The following is a 15019-nucleotide window of genomic DNA, read 5'->3' on the forward strand; positions in this document are numbered from 1 at the left end:
GGCCCATCCAGTCTAGCATCCTGTTCTCACAGGAGCCAAGCAGATGCCTTAGTGGGAAAACCAAAGAGAGAACCTGAACAGCAACTCTCCCCACTTGTGACTCACATCAACACTGCCTCTGACAGCGGAGGAGAAACACAGCTGTCAGACAGAGCTGTCTTCTGTACAGCAAGGGCAAATCCACACTATATTATAATAATAATAATAATTTTTTATTTATATTCCGCCCTCCCCAGCCGAAGCCAAGCTCAGAGCAGCTAACAACAGTAAAAGTAACCCAGTTTACATAAAATCGCAATCAATTAATTGAAATACATTCTAAAATCAATTCATTCTAAAATCAATTCAGAATCAAAATAATGGCCATCATTGGGCTAGAGTTCTGTGAGGATTACCGAAGGAGGGGGTCAGTCTGTGCCTTGGCCAAAGGCCTGGTGGAACAGCTCTGTCTTGCAGGCCCTGCGGAAAGATGTCAAGTCCCGCAGGGCCCTAGTCTCTTGGGACAGAACATTCCACCAGATTGGGGCCACAACCAACAAAGCCCTGGCTCTGGTTGAGGCCAGCCTAATATCCCTGTGGCCTGGGATCTCCAAAATGTTTTTGTTTGAAGACCGTAAGGTCCTCCATGGGACATACCAGGAGAGGTGGTCCCGTAGGTACGAGAGTCCTAGGCTGTATAGGGCTTTTTTTTAAAGAACACCCAATGCAAATTTAAAGCCCCCGAAAGAATCCCAGGAACTGTAGTTCCAGCCTCACAGGGTTACAATCCCTGGCACCCTTAACAAACTACGGTTCCCAGGGTTCTTTGACAGGAGGGGAGCCAAGTGGCTTAAATGTGTGTTGAATGAGCTTCAAATGTACAGCATCGATCATGTGGCCACCCTCCTCAAGACAGTGGGCGCTGGTGGGGTTTCTAGGACTACAACAGCAGCAGCCCAGGGGTGCCAGATTATGGGGCATAGGCCTGGGACCCCACTTTGCAGAATGAGCTGGACACCCTCCCACACACACCAGTAGCAATTTTGAAGTAAGCAATTCTGACCCATCAGAAGAAGTGGGAGTCCAATAAGACCATTATGCTAGTCCTGCTCAGAGTAGGCCCACTGGGAGAGCTGGGAAGCAGAACTCCCTCCATCAGTTCTGCTGTGACAGGCTAGTCCCGTCAGTCATCTGGGGCAACCATTCCACCAAGCTGCCTCATTGGGAGATGTGGAAATAAATTAAATAACGGGCAGGGCTAACAGAAGTTCATGATTTTCAATGGGTCCACTCAGAGTAAAACTTAGTTGGCTGCAACCCACAAAGTCCAGAGTTTGAAAACTACCTGATTGCACCACTGCAGCTACTCAGGATTCTTTCCCCCCCCCCTCCACCTGCCAAGGCACAGAATCGCGTTGTTACGCCATCTTTGTGGATCCGAGCTTAGAACCGCAACAAGGACAGTTTGCAAGCAGCCAGCTCCGCAACGCTGGTTCTACGGTGTCCTGGCCAAGTATTCCGCTGAAATACATACATAAATATATTTTAGGAAACTGACACGGGGCAGTCGCTGTACTGCGCCCAGATACTGGCCACGCTCCAGCTTGCCGCTCCACTCTCTTTCTGCCTCTGTTATTCCGGCCCGGGAGCAAACTCAGCGGCACATTTCATTCCCAAGCTGCGGGTTTATTTATTACGTCTTTCGGTTATTGTTTCAGGAGGATCCAGGAAAAGGGCCGTGCCCTTGTGACAACATGTGCATTACTGCTAAGTCAGATCCGGACAGGCTGCTCTCCCTGCAAGACTCGGTCCCCCCCCCCCCAAAAAAAAAGTGTGTTGCGGGAAGAGAGAGTCAACAAAACCATTTGCTTCCCTGACACAAAACTCTCACTCCCACCCCCTTCTTGTTTTGGCTCAGTGGCAGAAAGGCCGCTTGCCAAGTTGGAAACCACTTGCCAAATTACAGCCCTACACAGCCACCTTGTAAGAGAGCCAGGAAAGGGAGTCTGCAGCAAGCCTGCATTTTACATTTCAAGCTGCAATGGGGAATCTAATTACCACTTACAAGGAAGAAGGCGGGCTGGGGCGGTTGTGGGGCGGTGAGAGAGAGAGAAAATATTAAGAAATAGTTTCCAGGACACTCAAGTCCGCTGGGCTTCTTTCCTTTAGCGGGAAAAGAGACGCACAAAATGTCCCTGTGCCAGCAGCTTCCAAACATTGCAGGCCAGTGAGAAAGGCAGAGGTCCCCTCGCTAGCTAGCACATTTGCAAAGCTAAGCAGGGTCTGGTGTGGTTTCAAATTGGATGAGGAACTGTGTGTTGAGATTCCTGCATTGCAGGGGGTTGGACTAGATGACTCTTGGGGTTCCTTCCAACTCTATAATTTCCTAATTCTATGAGTGGCTGGTGGGGCAAAAGGCAAGAAACCTAATAGTGGACAGAGCCACAGCCGATGATAGGCAGAGACAGAGTCAATGAGAAGCCAAACTTATTCTAGTTTGGTCCCCATCCTCTTCCTCCTTGCTGAGTTCTACAAGGGGCAAACAACAAAAATCAGCAGGAACTCTCAGTCAGATGTATTTCAAGCCAGCCACAAAGCCCAGATTTCTGTTTCCTTTGCTGCCTAACTTCCATCAGCTAGGCCACTGCACTCCACTTCTGCTCAGTTCCTGCCTGTGCAGATGGGAATGTGCTGAATAGCAAGCAGCCACCAGTCATCAATGCCTTCCTGCTATAGGAATATGAACAATGCTGATTCCCGACACACACACTGCCTCTGCTCTTTGGTGCAGTGGTTTGGCTTCACCCCCAGAAACGCACTCCATTGTCTCTTGAGACAGACAGATGCCAACATTATTCTTATTTGACTTGCTGGTTGGCGCTTTTTAGAATGCCTTATGCAGAGTCAGATAATTGGTCCATCCAGCTCAGTGCTATTGACAGTGGTAACTGGGGTTAAGTACTTAATTCGTTCTGGGGGTCCGTTCTTAACCTGAAACTGTTCTTAACCTGAAGCACCACTTTAGCTAATGGGGCCTCCCGCTCCCGCCGCCGCGCCGGAGCACGATTTCTGTTCTCATCCTGAAGCAAAGTTCTTAACCCGAGGTGCTATTTCTGGGTTAGCGGAGTCTGTAACCTCAAGCGTATGTAACCCAAGGTACCACTGTACACTGATTGGCAACAACTCTCCATTCCTACCCGGAGATGCCAAGGAATGAACCTGGGACCGCTAAACTACATAGGCAAGAGGATCTGCTGGACAATCCTGGAGGATAAGGCTATTAATGATGGTTACCAGCCATGATGGTTCTGCTCTGCATTGTAATCTTCCTAGAAACAACTGGCTGGCCTCTCTTGGATGCTGGCCTAAATGGAGCTTGGCTCAGATCTGGAAGGCTCTTCCGATTATAAATCAGGTTGTATCCAGCTAAGTCCTGTTCGGAACAGACCCATTGAAATTGATGAGCCCAGGTCGGTCATGCCCACTAACTTCAATGGGCCTACCCTGAGCAAGGCTAGCACTGGAGAAGGCTCCTGAGATTCCATCAGGGAGACTCTGGTACAGGAAGATAATGACACTTTGCACGTTCAGCCTCTCTTTGCCTGACTCCAGGCAGCTGGAGGTCATCAGCAACCTAGAGCTGCCTACGGCTGTTCCAGCTGTAAATCCAATTTTTTACAGTGGCTCCCAAGTCAGTTGTAACAACGGTCTATAATCCGGCCGTTAATTAGAAATTTAAGGGTGTCTGTCTTTCCAGGCTTCTGCTTGCAGATAAGGTGTAAGGTGTGTGTGTGTGTGTGTGTGTGTGTGTGTGAGAGAGAGAGAGAGAGAGAGAGAGAGAGAGAGAGAGAGAAAGAAAGGGAGCGACTCCTGAAATCTGTACCGCCACCACATCAAATGAGATACAAGCTCCCATCTAACAGCCTTCACTAGATCCTGGCTTTTGCTAGCCTTCCAAACAACTGCAATCAAAAACACCACGTCCGCCCCTGCAAGCAGCTTAGAAAACAACCTTTGGGTCTGGACTGTGAATTTCAAAACCGCTCTCCCAAAGTGGTGGGGTTTCACGCCAGACAAGGCATGGGGCTTATTGGTCTAGGACAGGGGTCAGCAACCTTTTTCAGCCGTGGGTCGGTCCACCGTCCCTCAGACCATGTGGTGGGCCAGACTATATGGGGGGGGGGGGAGTAACAAATTCCTGTGCCCCACAAATACCCCAGAGATGCATTTTAAATAAAAACACACATTCTGCTCATGTAAAAACACCAGGCAGAGATGCATTTTAAATAAAAGGACACATTCTGCTCTTGTAAAAACACCAGGCAGAGATACATTTTAAATAAAAGGACACATTCTGCTCATGTAAAAACATGCTGCTTCCTGGACTGTCCACGGGCCAGATTGAGAAGGCAATTGGGCCACATCCGGCCCCCGGGCCTTAGGTTGCCTACCCATGCTCTAGGAGACAAGAGCCCCACAGCAGGGAGATTCAAATACTGGGATTCAAATCCTAGGCCAGCCCTGCCAGGGGAGACTGGGGGCTCTGAAGAGGGGATGTGGCTCAGCAGCAGAGCCCTGGTTTTGCATGCAGAAGGTCCCAGGTTCAATCCTCAGCATCTCCACTTAAAAGGATCAGGAAGCAGTGGGTGCCCAAGATTCGCTGTCAGTCATAGAAACAACCACAGGCAGATCTACTTAGTCAGACCACTGATCTATCTAGCTCAGTGTTGTCTGCACTGACGGCAGGAGCTGCCTAGGGCTTAAGGCTAGGGACCATTTCCACCTCTATCTGGGGATACTGGAGCCTGAACCTGGGACCTTCTCCGTGCAAGCAGATGCTCTACCACCCAGCCATGGCCCTTCCTGTAAGACATAGGACCACTGAGCTCAATATTGTGAACACCGACATGCAGTGGCTGTTCAGGCAGGAGAGGGCTGGGGAAGATTGCCTGCCTGAAGCCCTGGAGAGCCACTGCCGTTCAGTGTAGACAATGCTGAGTCAGATAAATGACTTGGCATAAGACAGCTTGCGATGTCCCTAACCCCAAGCAAAGAGCAGGAACTCATAATGACAGCAGAGCGATCCAGCTGATGCACAGAAGCAAGGCAATCAACAAGGCAACCGTCTCCTCCATGCAGGTTAACACCATCACTATCCCCCAGGGTCCTGGATGTCAGCAGGGTTAAGGAACTTTAATTGCCAGAGGGAAGGAGAAATTAAGATAAGCAGCTACTGTGTGTGAGGATCTAACGCTCCCGGATGCTTCTGGGTTGCAACAGTTCCGCATGGGAAAGGCAGTGTGGTGGAGTGGTTAGAGGGCGGGACTAGGACGTAGGAGACCAGGGTGCAAATCCCCCACACGGCCAGTGGGTGTCCGTGGGCCTGTTGCTGTATCTCAGCCTGGCCTATCTTACAAGGTGATCGTAAGGATAAAAATTGAGAAAAAGATCCACGTATGTGACCTCGAGCTCCATGGGGGAAACGAATGCAATAAATAAATAAAATAAAATAGATAAATGGGGTGAGGAATTTGAAGACTGGAGGAAGTGGACAAGGGGGTTTAACTGGTTTGGCCACTGCGCATCCAAGTCTTCCTCTCCCCTCCACAACTGCTGAAATGATTCACAGCTCCAAGGTTAGGAGGAAAGCAAACCTCGCACTTACCATGGCAAGCAAAAAAATCAATAAATATGGAAGCCTGCCTTCCACTTGACAGCTAGCCTGGGAACACCTAGCAACACACACTTTGCTCTTCAGGTGTAAACTGAATTACTTCACTTACTTGAACCTGTGTTGATTTTGGGGCCCCTCCTGCCTATTCTGCTGAGGGGGGCACCCCAAAGTCTTGTCCTGGTGGCATCACTTCTGGGGTCAGGGCCTTCTCAGTGGTGGCCCCTACTGTGTGGCACTCTCCCCCCCCCCCCAAGGGATGCACAGTTGGCCCCTTCAGTGTACAAAAAGGCTCTGAATATCTTGGCTTCTGCAGTGGTTGGGGGACCTCTGACCCTTGGGATGTTGCTGGACTCCAGCCCCCATCAGCCAGCATGGCCAATGGTCACAGACGATGAGGGGAGCAACTACCTGAAGGTTCTGAATTTTAACTGATGCGATTATATTGAATATGCTACTGTTTTAATGCTGTGGTTCATGGTCTTTATTTTATGCTGGCTCATTTATATTTTTAAATGCTGTTGCTTATCCTTTGAATTCTGCTGATGGGTTTCCCAGAGGCATCTAGTTAGCCACTGAGAGAACAGAATGCTGGGGTAAGTGAGCTCTTGGCTTGATCCAGAAGGCTTGTCTTACATTCTTATGGATCTTAAAAATCTTTAAAATGATTTTTTTAAAAAACAAAAGTCACATACATACCATGAATTTAAAACAGCCCCCCCCCCCCCCCGCCAAAACCTGGAAACCATAGCTTACCTCTCATGGAGCTACAATTCCCAGCACCCTTAAACTACAATTCCCAGGATTATTGATGGGGGGTAAATGCACTTTAAACATATGGTGTGTATGTGTATGCAGTCTAACATTAAATTGTTCCAGCTTTGGGGTTTATGTCGCCGTGCCCTGCCTTGAGAGGGCTCTGTCCAGGAAAACACTCAGAATAAAACAAATCTGTTTTCCATGGGGCTCTCTTGCATCATTCCGCTTCCCTCCGCTCCGTCTGACCTTTTTGCAGGCGACACACAACACCAAGATCGCAGTGCCGGAAATAGATACAGGTACGAGCCGTCCGACACGGAGGGGAGGGGAGGCTTGTTACCAAGAGATTATTAGATTTCAAATGCTGATTCATGGTTGCCATCCAAAGAGCTGGAGATGATGAGGCCTGTGGCTTTTTTCCTTCCTTTTTTAATTATCTAAATGCCAACAAGTGGTTGTGTGCCAAACCAGACAATACAGATCTTGGAGGTGGAGAGACTGGGGGGAGTGTGGGCCATCATGAGGCCTTAAGGTGGGCTTCTTACTATTTTTATTCTTTAAAAAAGGTCTGCGCCGTAAAAACATAAGGAGAGACTCGCTGTGTCAGCTCAAAGGTTCATCTAGCCCCTAAATGCAGGGAAGGGCCATAGTTCTGTGGCAGAGCATCAGCACTGCATGCAAAAGATGCCAGGATCAAGTTTCAATGTCATCTCCAATTAAGGCTGAGAGGGACCCCCACTTTACACCCTGGAGAGCCACTGCTAGTCAGTGTAGACAACACCAAGCTAGATGGACCAATAGCCTGACTCAATATAAGGAAGCTCCCTATGTTCTCGTGTCTTAAGGAAAAAGGCTTGTCTCAGTGGTTTTAGCACTTGCTTCGCATGCAAATCCTGGCATTTCTGGGTACCACTGGGCATAACCCCTGTCTGAAGCCCCGGAGGGCTGCTGCCAGTCGGTGCAGGCAACAGAGTCCTACCAGATTGATGGCAGGGTTGCACATGACCGAAGTCACCTGGGTGCAAAGTAATAATAATAATAATAATAATAATTCCCTGCCCCAAGAAGACCGGCATATCAGGGAGAAGCTTCCTAGCCTAGTTTTCTATGAGCGGGGCTTTTGAAAAAAATGTATACAGAAACGTTCAGACATGCAAGTTGCCCACCTCAAAGGGGGCAAGGCCTTTTTTTCTAGAAAGTTTGCCATTTTAGAACCACCCAGAGCAGGCAGGTGTCCCTAGACTACAGATACGTAAGCGAAGGAGACACATGTTTCCAAAGATCAACACCTCGCGCACATGAACTATTATGCACCTCACCCGATTTCTCCCAAGCTGAGACACAACACAAAGGGCTCTTTAATTCCCTTCCCGATGCACAAACAACAAGGGAGCCATTGGCAGAGCCCTTTGCCCTCTGGACATACCTCGGCCACTTTCTCCACAGCCCAAAGAGCTCTTCAACCCACCTGCAAGGAAATTCTGGAACCCGCCACCTAGAGCAAAGCATTGTGGGGGCGCAAAAAGGCACAGCGCCCACAATACCCCTTGTTTTAACTCCCTTCATTGGTCAGGGGAACACAGACTGCCATGTTCCCACCAGCTAACATTTATATGCATTTGTCCACTACTGCTGCCGGGGGTGGGGTGACCAATTCAGCCCAAGAAAAGATGATACGCCCCCTCCTCTCAAAAACCATAAGCAGTATGGTCCCTCCTTCTACCTATCTGAGGAACAACCTCCTGTTGTTGTTGTATTACCAATTTAAGTGGCTATCGGGTCCCCCAAATTGTGCACACTCTTCATCCCTCTTCTGTTCCATCTCCTGACACCAGTCAGTAATGAAACAATAAGGAAGCCCCCCCCCCCAGCTCACCTGTAAATGTCTCCATTTTTACGGATTGGTCTAATGCAAACTACTTCTGGAATTCTAAAGGTATGCTTTAGTAGAGATCCCTACATTGCAGCGGGTTGGACTAGATGACTCTCAGGGTCCCTTTCAACTCTGCAATTCTATATCCTGCTCCTACCCCACCCCAAAAGAGGGCAATCTGGCCCACTTCACAGAGACCCCCAGACATTAAAGGAGGACCACCGTCATATACCAGCTGCAAAAGTGGGAGAGGATGAACAGGAAGCGGGGAAAGCAAAAAATAAAATAAAATAGAAAGACACTCTAGTGCTTCCTGATGGAAGTCTCCCCACCTCTCAAGAGAGCCAAAATGAATTGAATAGGCATTCCCAGTTCTCCCTGGCAAGCGAAATTTAAGGGATAAGCCCCCACACCAAAACATAGGAAGCTGTCTTGCACTGAGTCAGACCTTTAGTCCATCTTGCTCAGTACTGTCTACACTGACTGGCAGCAGCTCCCCAGAGTTTCAGGCAGGAAGCCTCTCCCAGTTCTATCTGGGGGTGCCACTGGGATTGGAACCAGGGACCTGGCCATAGCCGTTCCCTGGGTTACAATTTGTTCATCTCTGGGGCACTGCCAAGGCAGAAACAGTAAAAAATGAAGAAAAAAAGGACCCACCCACCAACGGCACCTACAGAAATTCACACACCCCTTCCACTCCAAAAGATCTGGGAGAGGGGACACCCACAGCCTCCCTGAACCTCTATTTGTAAGCAGGAAATACCCAGTGGAGGGGCTTAGCATCGCCTTAAAAAACAGCTGACCCCAGAAGTCTGATGCCAAACACAAACCCCTACTGGCAACCCAGATTTCAGAAAGCAACACCTTTATGAGCAGGTAGGGCAAGAAAGCCCCTCACACCTTTTGGGTTGGATCCAGTGCTGCTCCTGCTCAGAGGCAGACCCATGGGAATTGATCGGCACATGGCCAACTTTAGGTCCATTCATTTCAATGGGTCTACTCTGAGGAGGGTCCGAGTTGGAGGCAACCCCTTTTTTTTGCTCCCAGAACTTTTAGCCATGATCATCGCGGACCCACCGATTCTCCCCAGAGACCCACGCTTCGGGAAATCCGGACGCCCCACAGTCATCACCCCCAGGCTTTAAACCTTCAACCGCTTCCAGAATGGTAAACCACGTAAAATCGGGAGCCTTTCCCTTTCCCTGCGAGTCCCCTTTATCTGATCAAAGCCACCAGAAAGGAAGAAATCCACAATTTCAGATCCAGTTTTCCTTTGACACCCAAAGGGGAGGGTGGAATATGTCACCCCCCTCCTTTTTCACAACCGTGATATTAATGTATGTCATTTCCAAACACCACCCTTCTCCCCCCCCCGACCCCACAAAGGTTGACATGTATAACGGCAGAGGGAAGCCTCTGGTGTGGATTCAGAGAAGCTTTGCGTAAACCTGGTGATAGGGGCGAGTGGGGGCTGTTTCACAAAACCTAGCAGATTTGAAAGCTCGCCACATTTTAAGAAAGGCACAAGTCACGCCGCGTTCAGGCAATCATGAAAACACACAGGAACGTGGCAAGGCAGATCTGGGTTTCCAAACGTCCTCCCCCTTTTTATTTTTTTTTCAACGCCAAATAAAAACAGAATGCCAACTTACCCAAAATCCTGATCCATAGATTTGAAGAAAAATTTGTAGTTATGCACCGGCCGGTTGCTGAGGACATTTTTAAAATCTGCCAAAGTGACTTTTTCCGGGGAGACGGGCAATTTCACCAGATAAGGGGTCTCCTCTTCGTCAATGTGATAGATTATTTTTGTCTCCGCCATGGACGAAGGAAGGGGTGTTGGGGGAGATTGGAAGGGGAGGGGGGAACAGGGGAAGGTTGGGGGTGTGAGGAGATCTGCCAAGGAGGGGAGGAAAGAGAGAGAGAGAAAGGGGGGGAGAGAAAAGGGGGTGGGTGGGTGAGGGAGGGGGGAATCAAGGCCAAGTTCAAGGTGCCAGTCCCTCAGATCCTTCGTTTTACAATGCAAGGCTTGCTTCCAAACAGGAAGGGAAATGTCAGTGTCTGCGGAATGCTACCGTAGCGAGCCATACGCAGAAGGGTTGTCACGCCCCACACCGCCCCTTAGCGGCACAGATGGAGACAGGCACCTGGAGGTGGGCTCGCCAGAATGCATTATCCCCAACGTTGGGGGCTGGATGCTTACAGCATCAAAATCGACCTCCTCTCCCCGCCTTGCCTTGCAAACCTGCTTCCAAAATCCGGAGACCCACAAAGGAGATGCGTAAGCCTTGCCTTCCCCAACGCCCCCGTATCCGATCTCTCTCTCTCACACACACAAAATCCTGGTTTATTGCAATGACGCTTAATAAGAAGAAAATGTTGCAACGGTGAGATCGACCTGGAGATCTAAAGAGCCTCTTTGGCTTGCAAAGGCGGGCTTGCAGGCGGAGAGGTAAAGAAGAAGGGAGATCCTTCCCCAAACTGCAAACCAGAGGTCTCTCCTCGGCACGCACACACAAATGCCCTCTCTCTATACCCAAAGTCCTCTCTTCTTCTCGGCAGTCTCCTCCCCACACACGCAGCTTAAAGGGCCACGGCTCGGGATTTTGGTTTTTTTTGTTGTTGCAACCGCGCGCGCGCCCCCGTCCGCGGGCAAAAGGCGCGCCCGTGTTCCAAAGGCGCGCAGGAGCAGCTGCAGCAAGCAGGGACAATTGCGCCGCGCGTGGGTCAGATCCAGCAGGAGGGGCGCCTGCCACAAAACGCTCCCGTCGCCCTGGTCGTCCAGACACGCGTTTGAGGGTGTTGCATGAAGCACCGAGCGGAAACCTCCGCGATCACCCCTCCTGCCTGCAGTCACACAGAGCAGATTTGCAGGGGGGGGGGGTGTCATGTGACTAGCCCACCTCTTCCTGCTTCCCTCAATTGGGGGGTGCGAGTTTCTACAAGCAGCCTTAAGGTCTCCCAGTGGCTGCCGTTCTTATTTCATTTTTTAAATTTTTTTTTTTTTTTGCAGGTAGATAAGAGATCCGGGCCACATTCCCTTCCAGGCAACCTACCAGGGGCCACATGCCAGCGGTGGGCGGGGCTGGAAGCCAAAGCGGGCGGAGCAGCGGGTGCTCTTTATATGCTTTGAACAGCAAGCTCGTTTCTCTACATACTGGCACACCCCTCTCTAGCCTCCATCCACGCAAGCAAAACAAACAAAAAGCGTTATCAGAGTTCGAGGACACAGCCTAACCCCAAGGGAGGCGATTGCAAAAGAGGAACGGGAGGGGTGTGGCCAATGAGTGAGGGGTGTGGCCAATGGGTGAGGGGTGTGGCTTGGGGAGAGTCCTGCAGGCCACATAGAGAAACCTGAAGGAGTCCTTATCCCTGAAATAGATGTATCTCACTTTCTTTTGCATCTGAGCCTCTTCTCACACACCCAAAACAATGAAGGAAGAAAGTAGGAGAAAGGCTAGCAGGGAAACCTACTTGATCACCCAAGCATTCTCAAACAATTCATATTGAAAAGGTGCAGATCGTCAGTTACAATGGATGCATATTTTTTGTTATAATATATTTTTAGGTGTGTGCTTTTAAATGGTAAGTTGCTCTGAGACGGTTTTTTGTAGTAAGCAACAAATAAATATAATAAATAAGAATATTGTCCTATAAATGTCTTATTACCTATTGTCGTTACTGCTGCTTTCATAGTCTACACTGGCTCGTTTGTTTTTACAGTTTTACAGTTTTTGTAAAACACGTGGAAATTTTAATGATGTAAAGACTGCTGTAAGAGGTTGGAACAGAAGAGCAGGTTGAGCTTTTCCCCAAATATGTGTCACATATTTGTAGATTGTGAGCCTGAAACCAGGGGCTGTGAGGTTGTTATTTTTAATTGATGGGTAGGCCAGTCTGGGACCTTTTCCACTTAAAGAGTGGGTTATAAATGCTTGTATATATAGGCATTATATTATATACAGGTATAATATAATGGGCAAGTGGGGACGTGTAACAAAATTGAGTTGTGTGGCATGTCCCTGTTTCAGCCAACCAGCCATGCCTGTTAAGCTCATTGGGGCTGTCCTTCTCCTCTCCAGGTAACCTTAAAAGCTGCTGCTTGCCAGCGGTATGAGCTGAAGGGCAAGAGATTATGGGAACTTGCCCTGGGGCCCATTCCCATTCCAAGGAAAGTGAGTCCAGTACACTCCTCAAAAGAGGTCGTGGAAAGGAGTTCTCTTAAATACAGAAGAAATAACACCCCATACTATCTGTATCTTCTATGGCAGTGTTTTTCAACCACTGTTCTGCGGCACACTAGTGTGCCGTGAGATGTTGCCTGGTGTGCCGTGGGAAAAATTGAAAAATTTGAAAGATTTTTTTTTTAAAAAAAAATGTCGAATTTTCGCCCACTAGGCGGGCACTGGACTGTGTCCACCCTATTTTCCATCCGTCCTGGGTGGGGATCAGATCGGATGGGATCAGATGAGAGCGGACAGGCGGTCCACTCTCATCCAATTCCCCATAGAGAGCAGCGGGGCTCTGACATCTCTCTCTCCGCACACAGTGTGGAGACAGAGCTGTCATCTGCTGGCTCAGCTGGGATCAGCGGATCGACCCCCGCTGAGCAGAGAACGGTCCGCAACGTTTTTGTTTGCCATTAAAGAAAAAAATATTAAACATTTTCTAATGGTGGTGTGCCTCGTGATTTTTTTCATGAAACAAGTGTGCCTTTGCCCAAAAAAGGTTGAAAAACACTGTTCTATGGAACCTGATGCCCCACCCCTCCAGAAACAACGTAGAAGTGATTTCTCTCTTTGTGGGTGGAAAAGAAGTCAAGATGAAAAATATCTTGTTGCCTGGGGAGTGTGTGGCTGCTGCACAGGATGGAAAAGCCCCTTCCCAGAGAGAAAATGTCAATTGACAAAGGCTTGGTGCTCAGCAGCCATTTCTGATATTTTGAATTACTGGGTGGGCAACTTCAACACACACACACACACCTGCCCTCCCTTCTTAGCCTGGTGTCAAAGCCCCCAAATCTGTTACGCTGATGGGGTTGTTGATGGGAAGGAGGTCAGTGGAAGAGAGAGCCTGCTTTGCATGCAGAGAGCCCCAGGTTTCATATTACAAAATGCACTCTGCACATGCTCAGGAACAGTTTTTTCAAGTCCAAGGGATATGCAGGAATCAGGCTGAGATGCAAATTTAAGCCCAGCCTACACACTGCGATGCAACAACCCTACGTTCAGAGAGCTTGTAAAAAACCAGTTGGCCACTAGGGTGTAGCAAAGGCATTGCAGCAAATCCTGCCTGAATCTACTGGCTGCAGTAGGTCAGGAACTACTTTAAAAAACCCAAGGCGGCCGTGGGTCTCGTCGCTATTTCCAAAAGTCAGCGTATTTCCACAGATTAGTTGCTTGGTTAGTCCCAGAGAACAGTGGAGGCTGTACTGATAAGGTGACCTTTTTAATGTGCTCCTTTTGTACCATGTGTCTAAGCTTGGTGTGCTATGCTTCATCAAACTCGAAAAAGAGCTCATTTCGCAAGCACATGGGAATCTCACTGGAGAGTTCCAAATGGCCAGACTCCTGCACGATGAAAGGGAGACCTTCTGGTTCCCTACGTCTGTTACAAGGGGAAGGCCAGGAGCCTTTGGGATTCGTGGAGCTGAAGGCTATCAATGGCTGCTAGCCACAATGCCTATGTTCTAGTTCCACTGTCAGACGTCGTATGCCTCTGAATACCAGTTGCTGGAAAGTGCAGGAGGGGAGGGTGCTGTTGCACTCAGGTCCTGCTTGCAGAGAAATCTGCTCTGCCACAGTGAGAGCAGGATACTGGGTTAGATGGGCCATTGGCTTGATCCTGCAGGGCTCTTCTTAGGCCAATAAAACAAATTATTTTAAAAAAAAACCCCAAACCCTAATTTCAAACAACCCTTTCCTTATAAGCCACGTAACTTGTGCCCAGCTAAGTCAAAAACTGAGTATAATTTATAAATTACTAAGCATTCACCCTGATTTCCTTGCACAAAGGTAAAATTATATCCAGACTTTATCAAGCCTTCGTCCTGAATTGCTTGCAGGATGCTTCTATACCTTCCTGCTATTCGTTAATCTGAGACTTTTTAATGTCTTTCCGCGTTACTTTCCTAACTACAAAAAGCTAGTTTCTTTTTCTCAAAGTGGATTTGTTGAGCGAATGTTCATCTCCCTATATACACTTGAATTCCTCCTGTGAAATACCAGCAGTCTGGAAGTATCCCCAGTAACTCATTTCGCTCCCATTTGTCCCTCAGTTGTAGAGATGAGCTTTGCAAGACACTGGGTATTTGAATCCCAGTCGGGAATACAAACAGCCTGGAAACAATCGCACAAAACTGATAAACTGCTTGATTGTGCAAACAAAACAAAAAAAACCTCAAAGTGGTTTGTAAGGGCGGGGGGAGATTACCAGTAAAACCACAACAACTACTACTACTAAAAGCTATTTAATTCATTAAAAAAATAAAATCAACAACTAGCTAAAAGTCAGGTTAAAACATTAAAGCCAGCATTCTACATCTCTGGATAGGCTTGCCTAAGCAAGTCTGTTTTTAGCAGGCAACAAAAATTGTACAGTGAAGGCACCTGCCTGATGTCAATAGAGTGTGGGTAAAGGTAAAGGGACCCCTGACCGTTAGGTCCAGTCGTGGCCGACTCTGGGGTTGCAGTGCTCATCTTGCTTTATTGGCCGAGGGACTGGCGTACGGCTTCCAG

General features: G+C 48.6%; 1 protein-coding gene across 3 annotated transcripts in view; it reads right to left on the reverse strand.

Moving 5' to 3' along the window:
• The window catches only part of DVL1 (dishevelled segment polarity protein 1), an 88615-nt gene extending 77552 nt beyond the window's left edge, over nt 1-11063 (reverse strand). The window contains exon 1 of one of the 3 annotated variants that reach the window (XM_083752600.1): nt 9935-11063. In XM_083752600.1, the coding sequence (XP_083608726.1) occupies nt 9935-10104 (170 nt within the window). In that variant the 5' untranslated portion in view covers nt 10105-11063. The remainder of the gene's footprint in view (nt 1-9934) is intronic. The other 2 variants (XM_083752602.1, XM_083752603.1) reach the window with 2 other exon arrangements.
• Nucleotides 11064-15019: the final 3956 nt, after the last annotated feature.

This window comes from Podarcis gaigeae (assembly GCF_964106915.1).
Source record: "Podarcis gaigeae genome assembly, chromosome: 8".
Lineage (NCBI taxonomy): Eukaryota > Metazoa > Chordata > Lepidosauria > Squamata > Lacertidae > Podarcis > Podarcis gaigeae.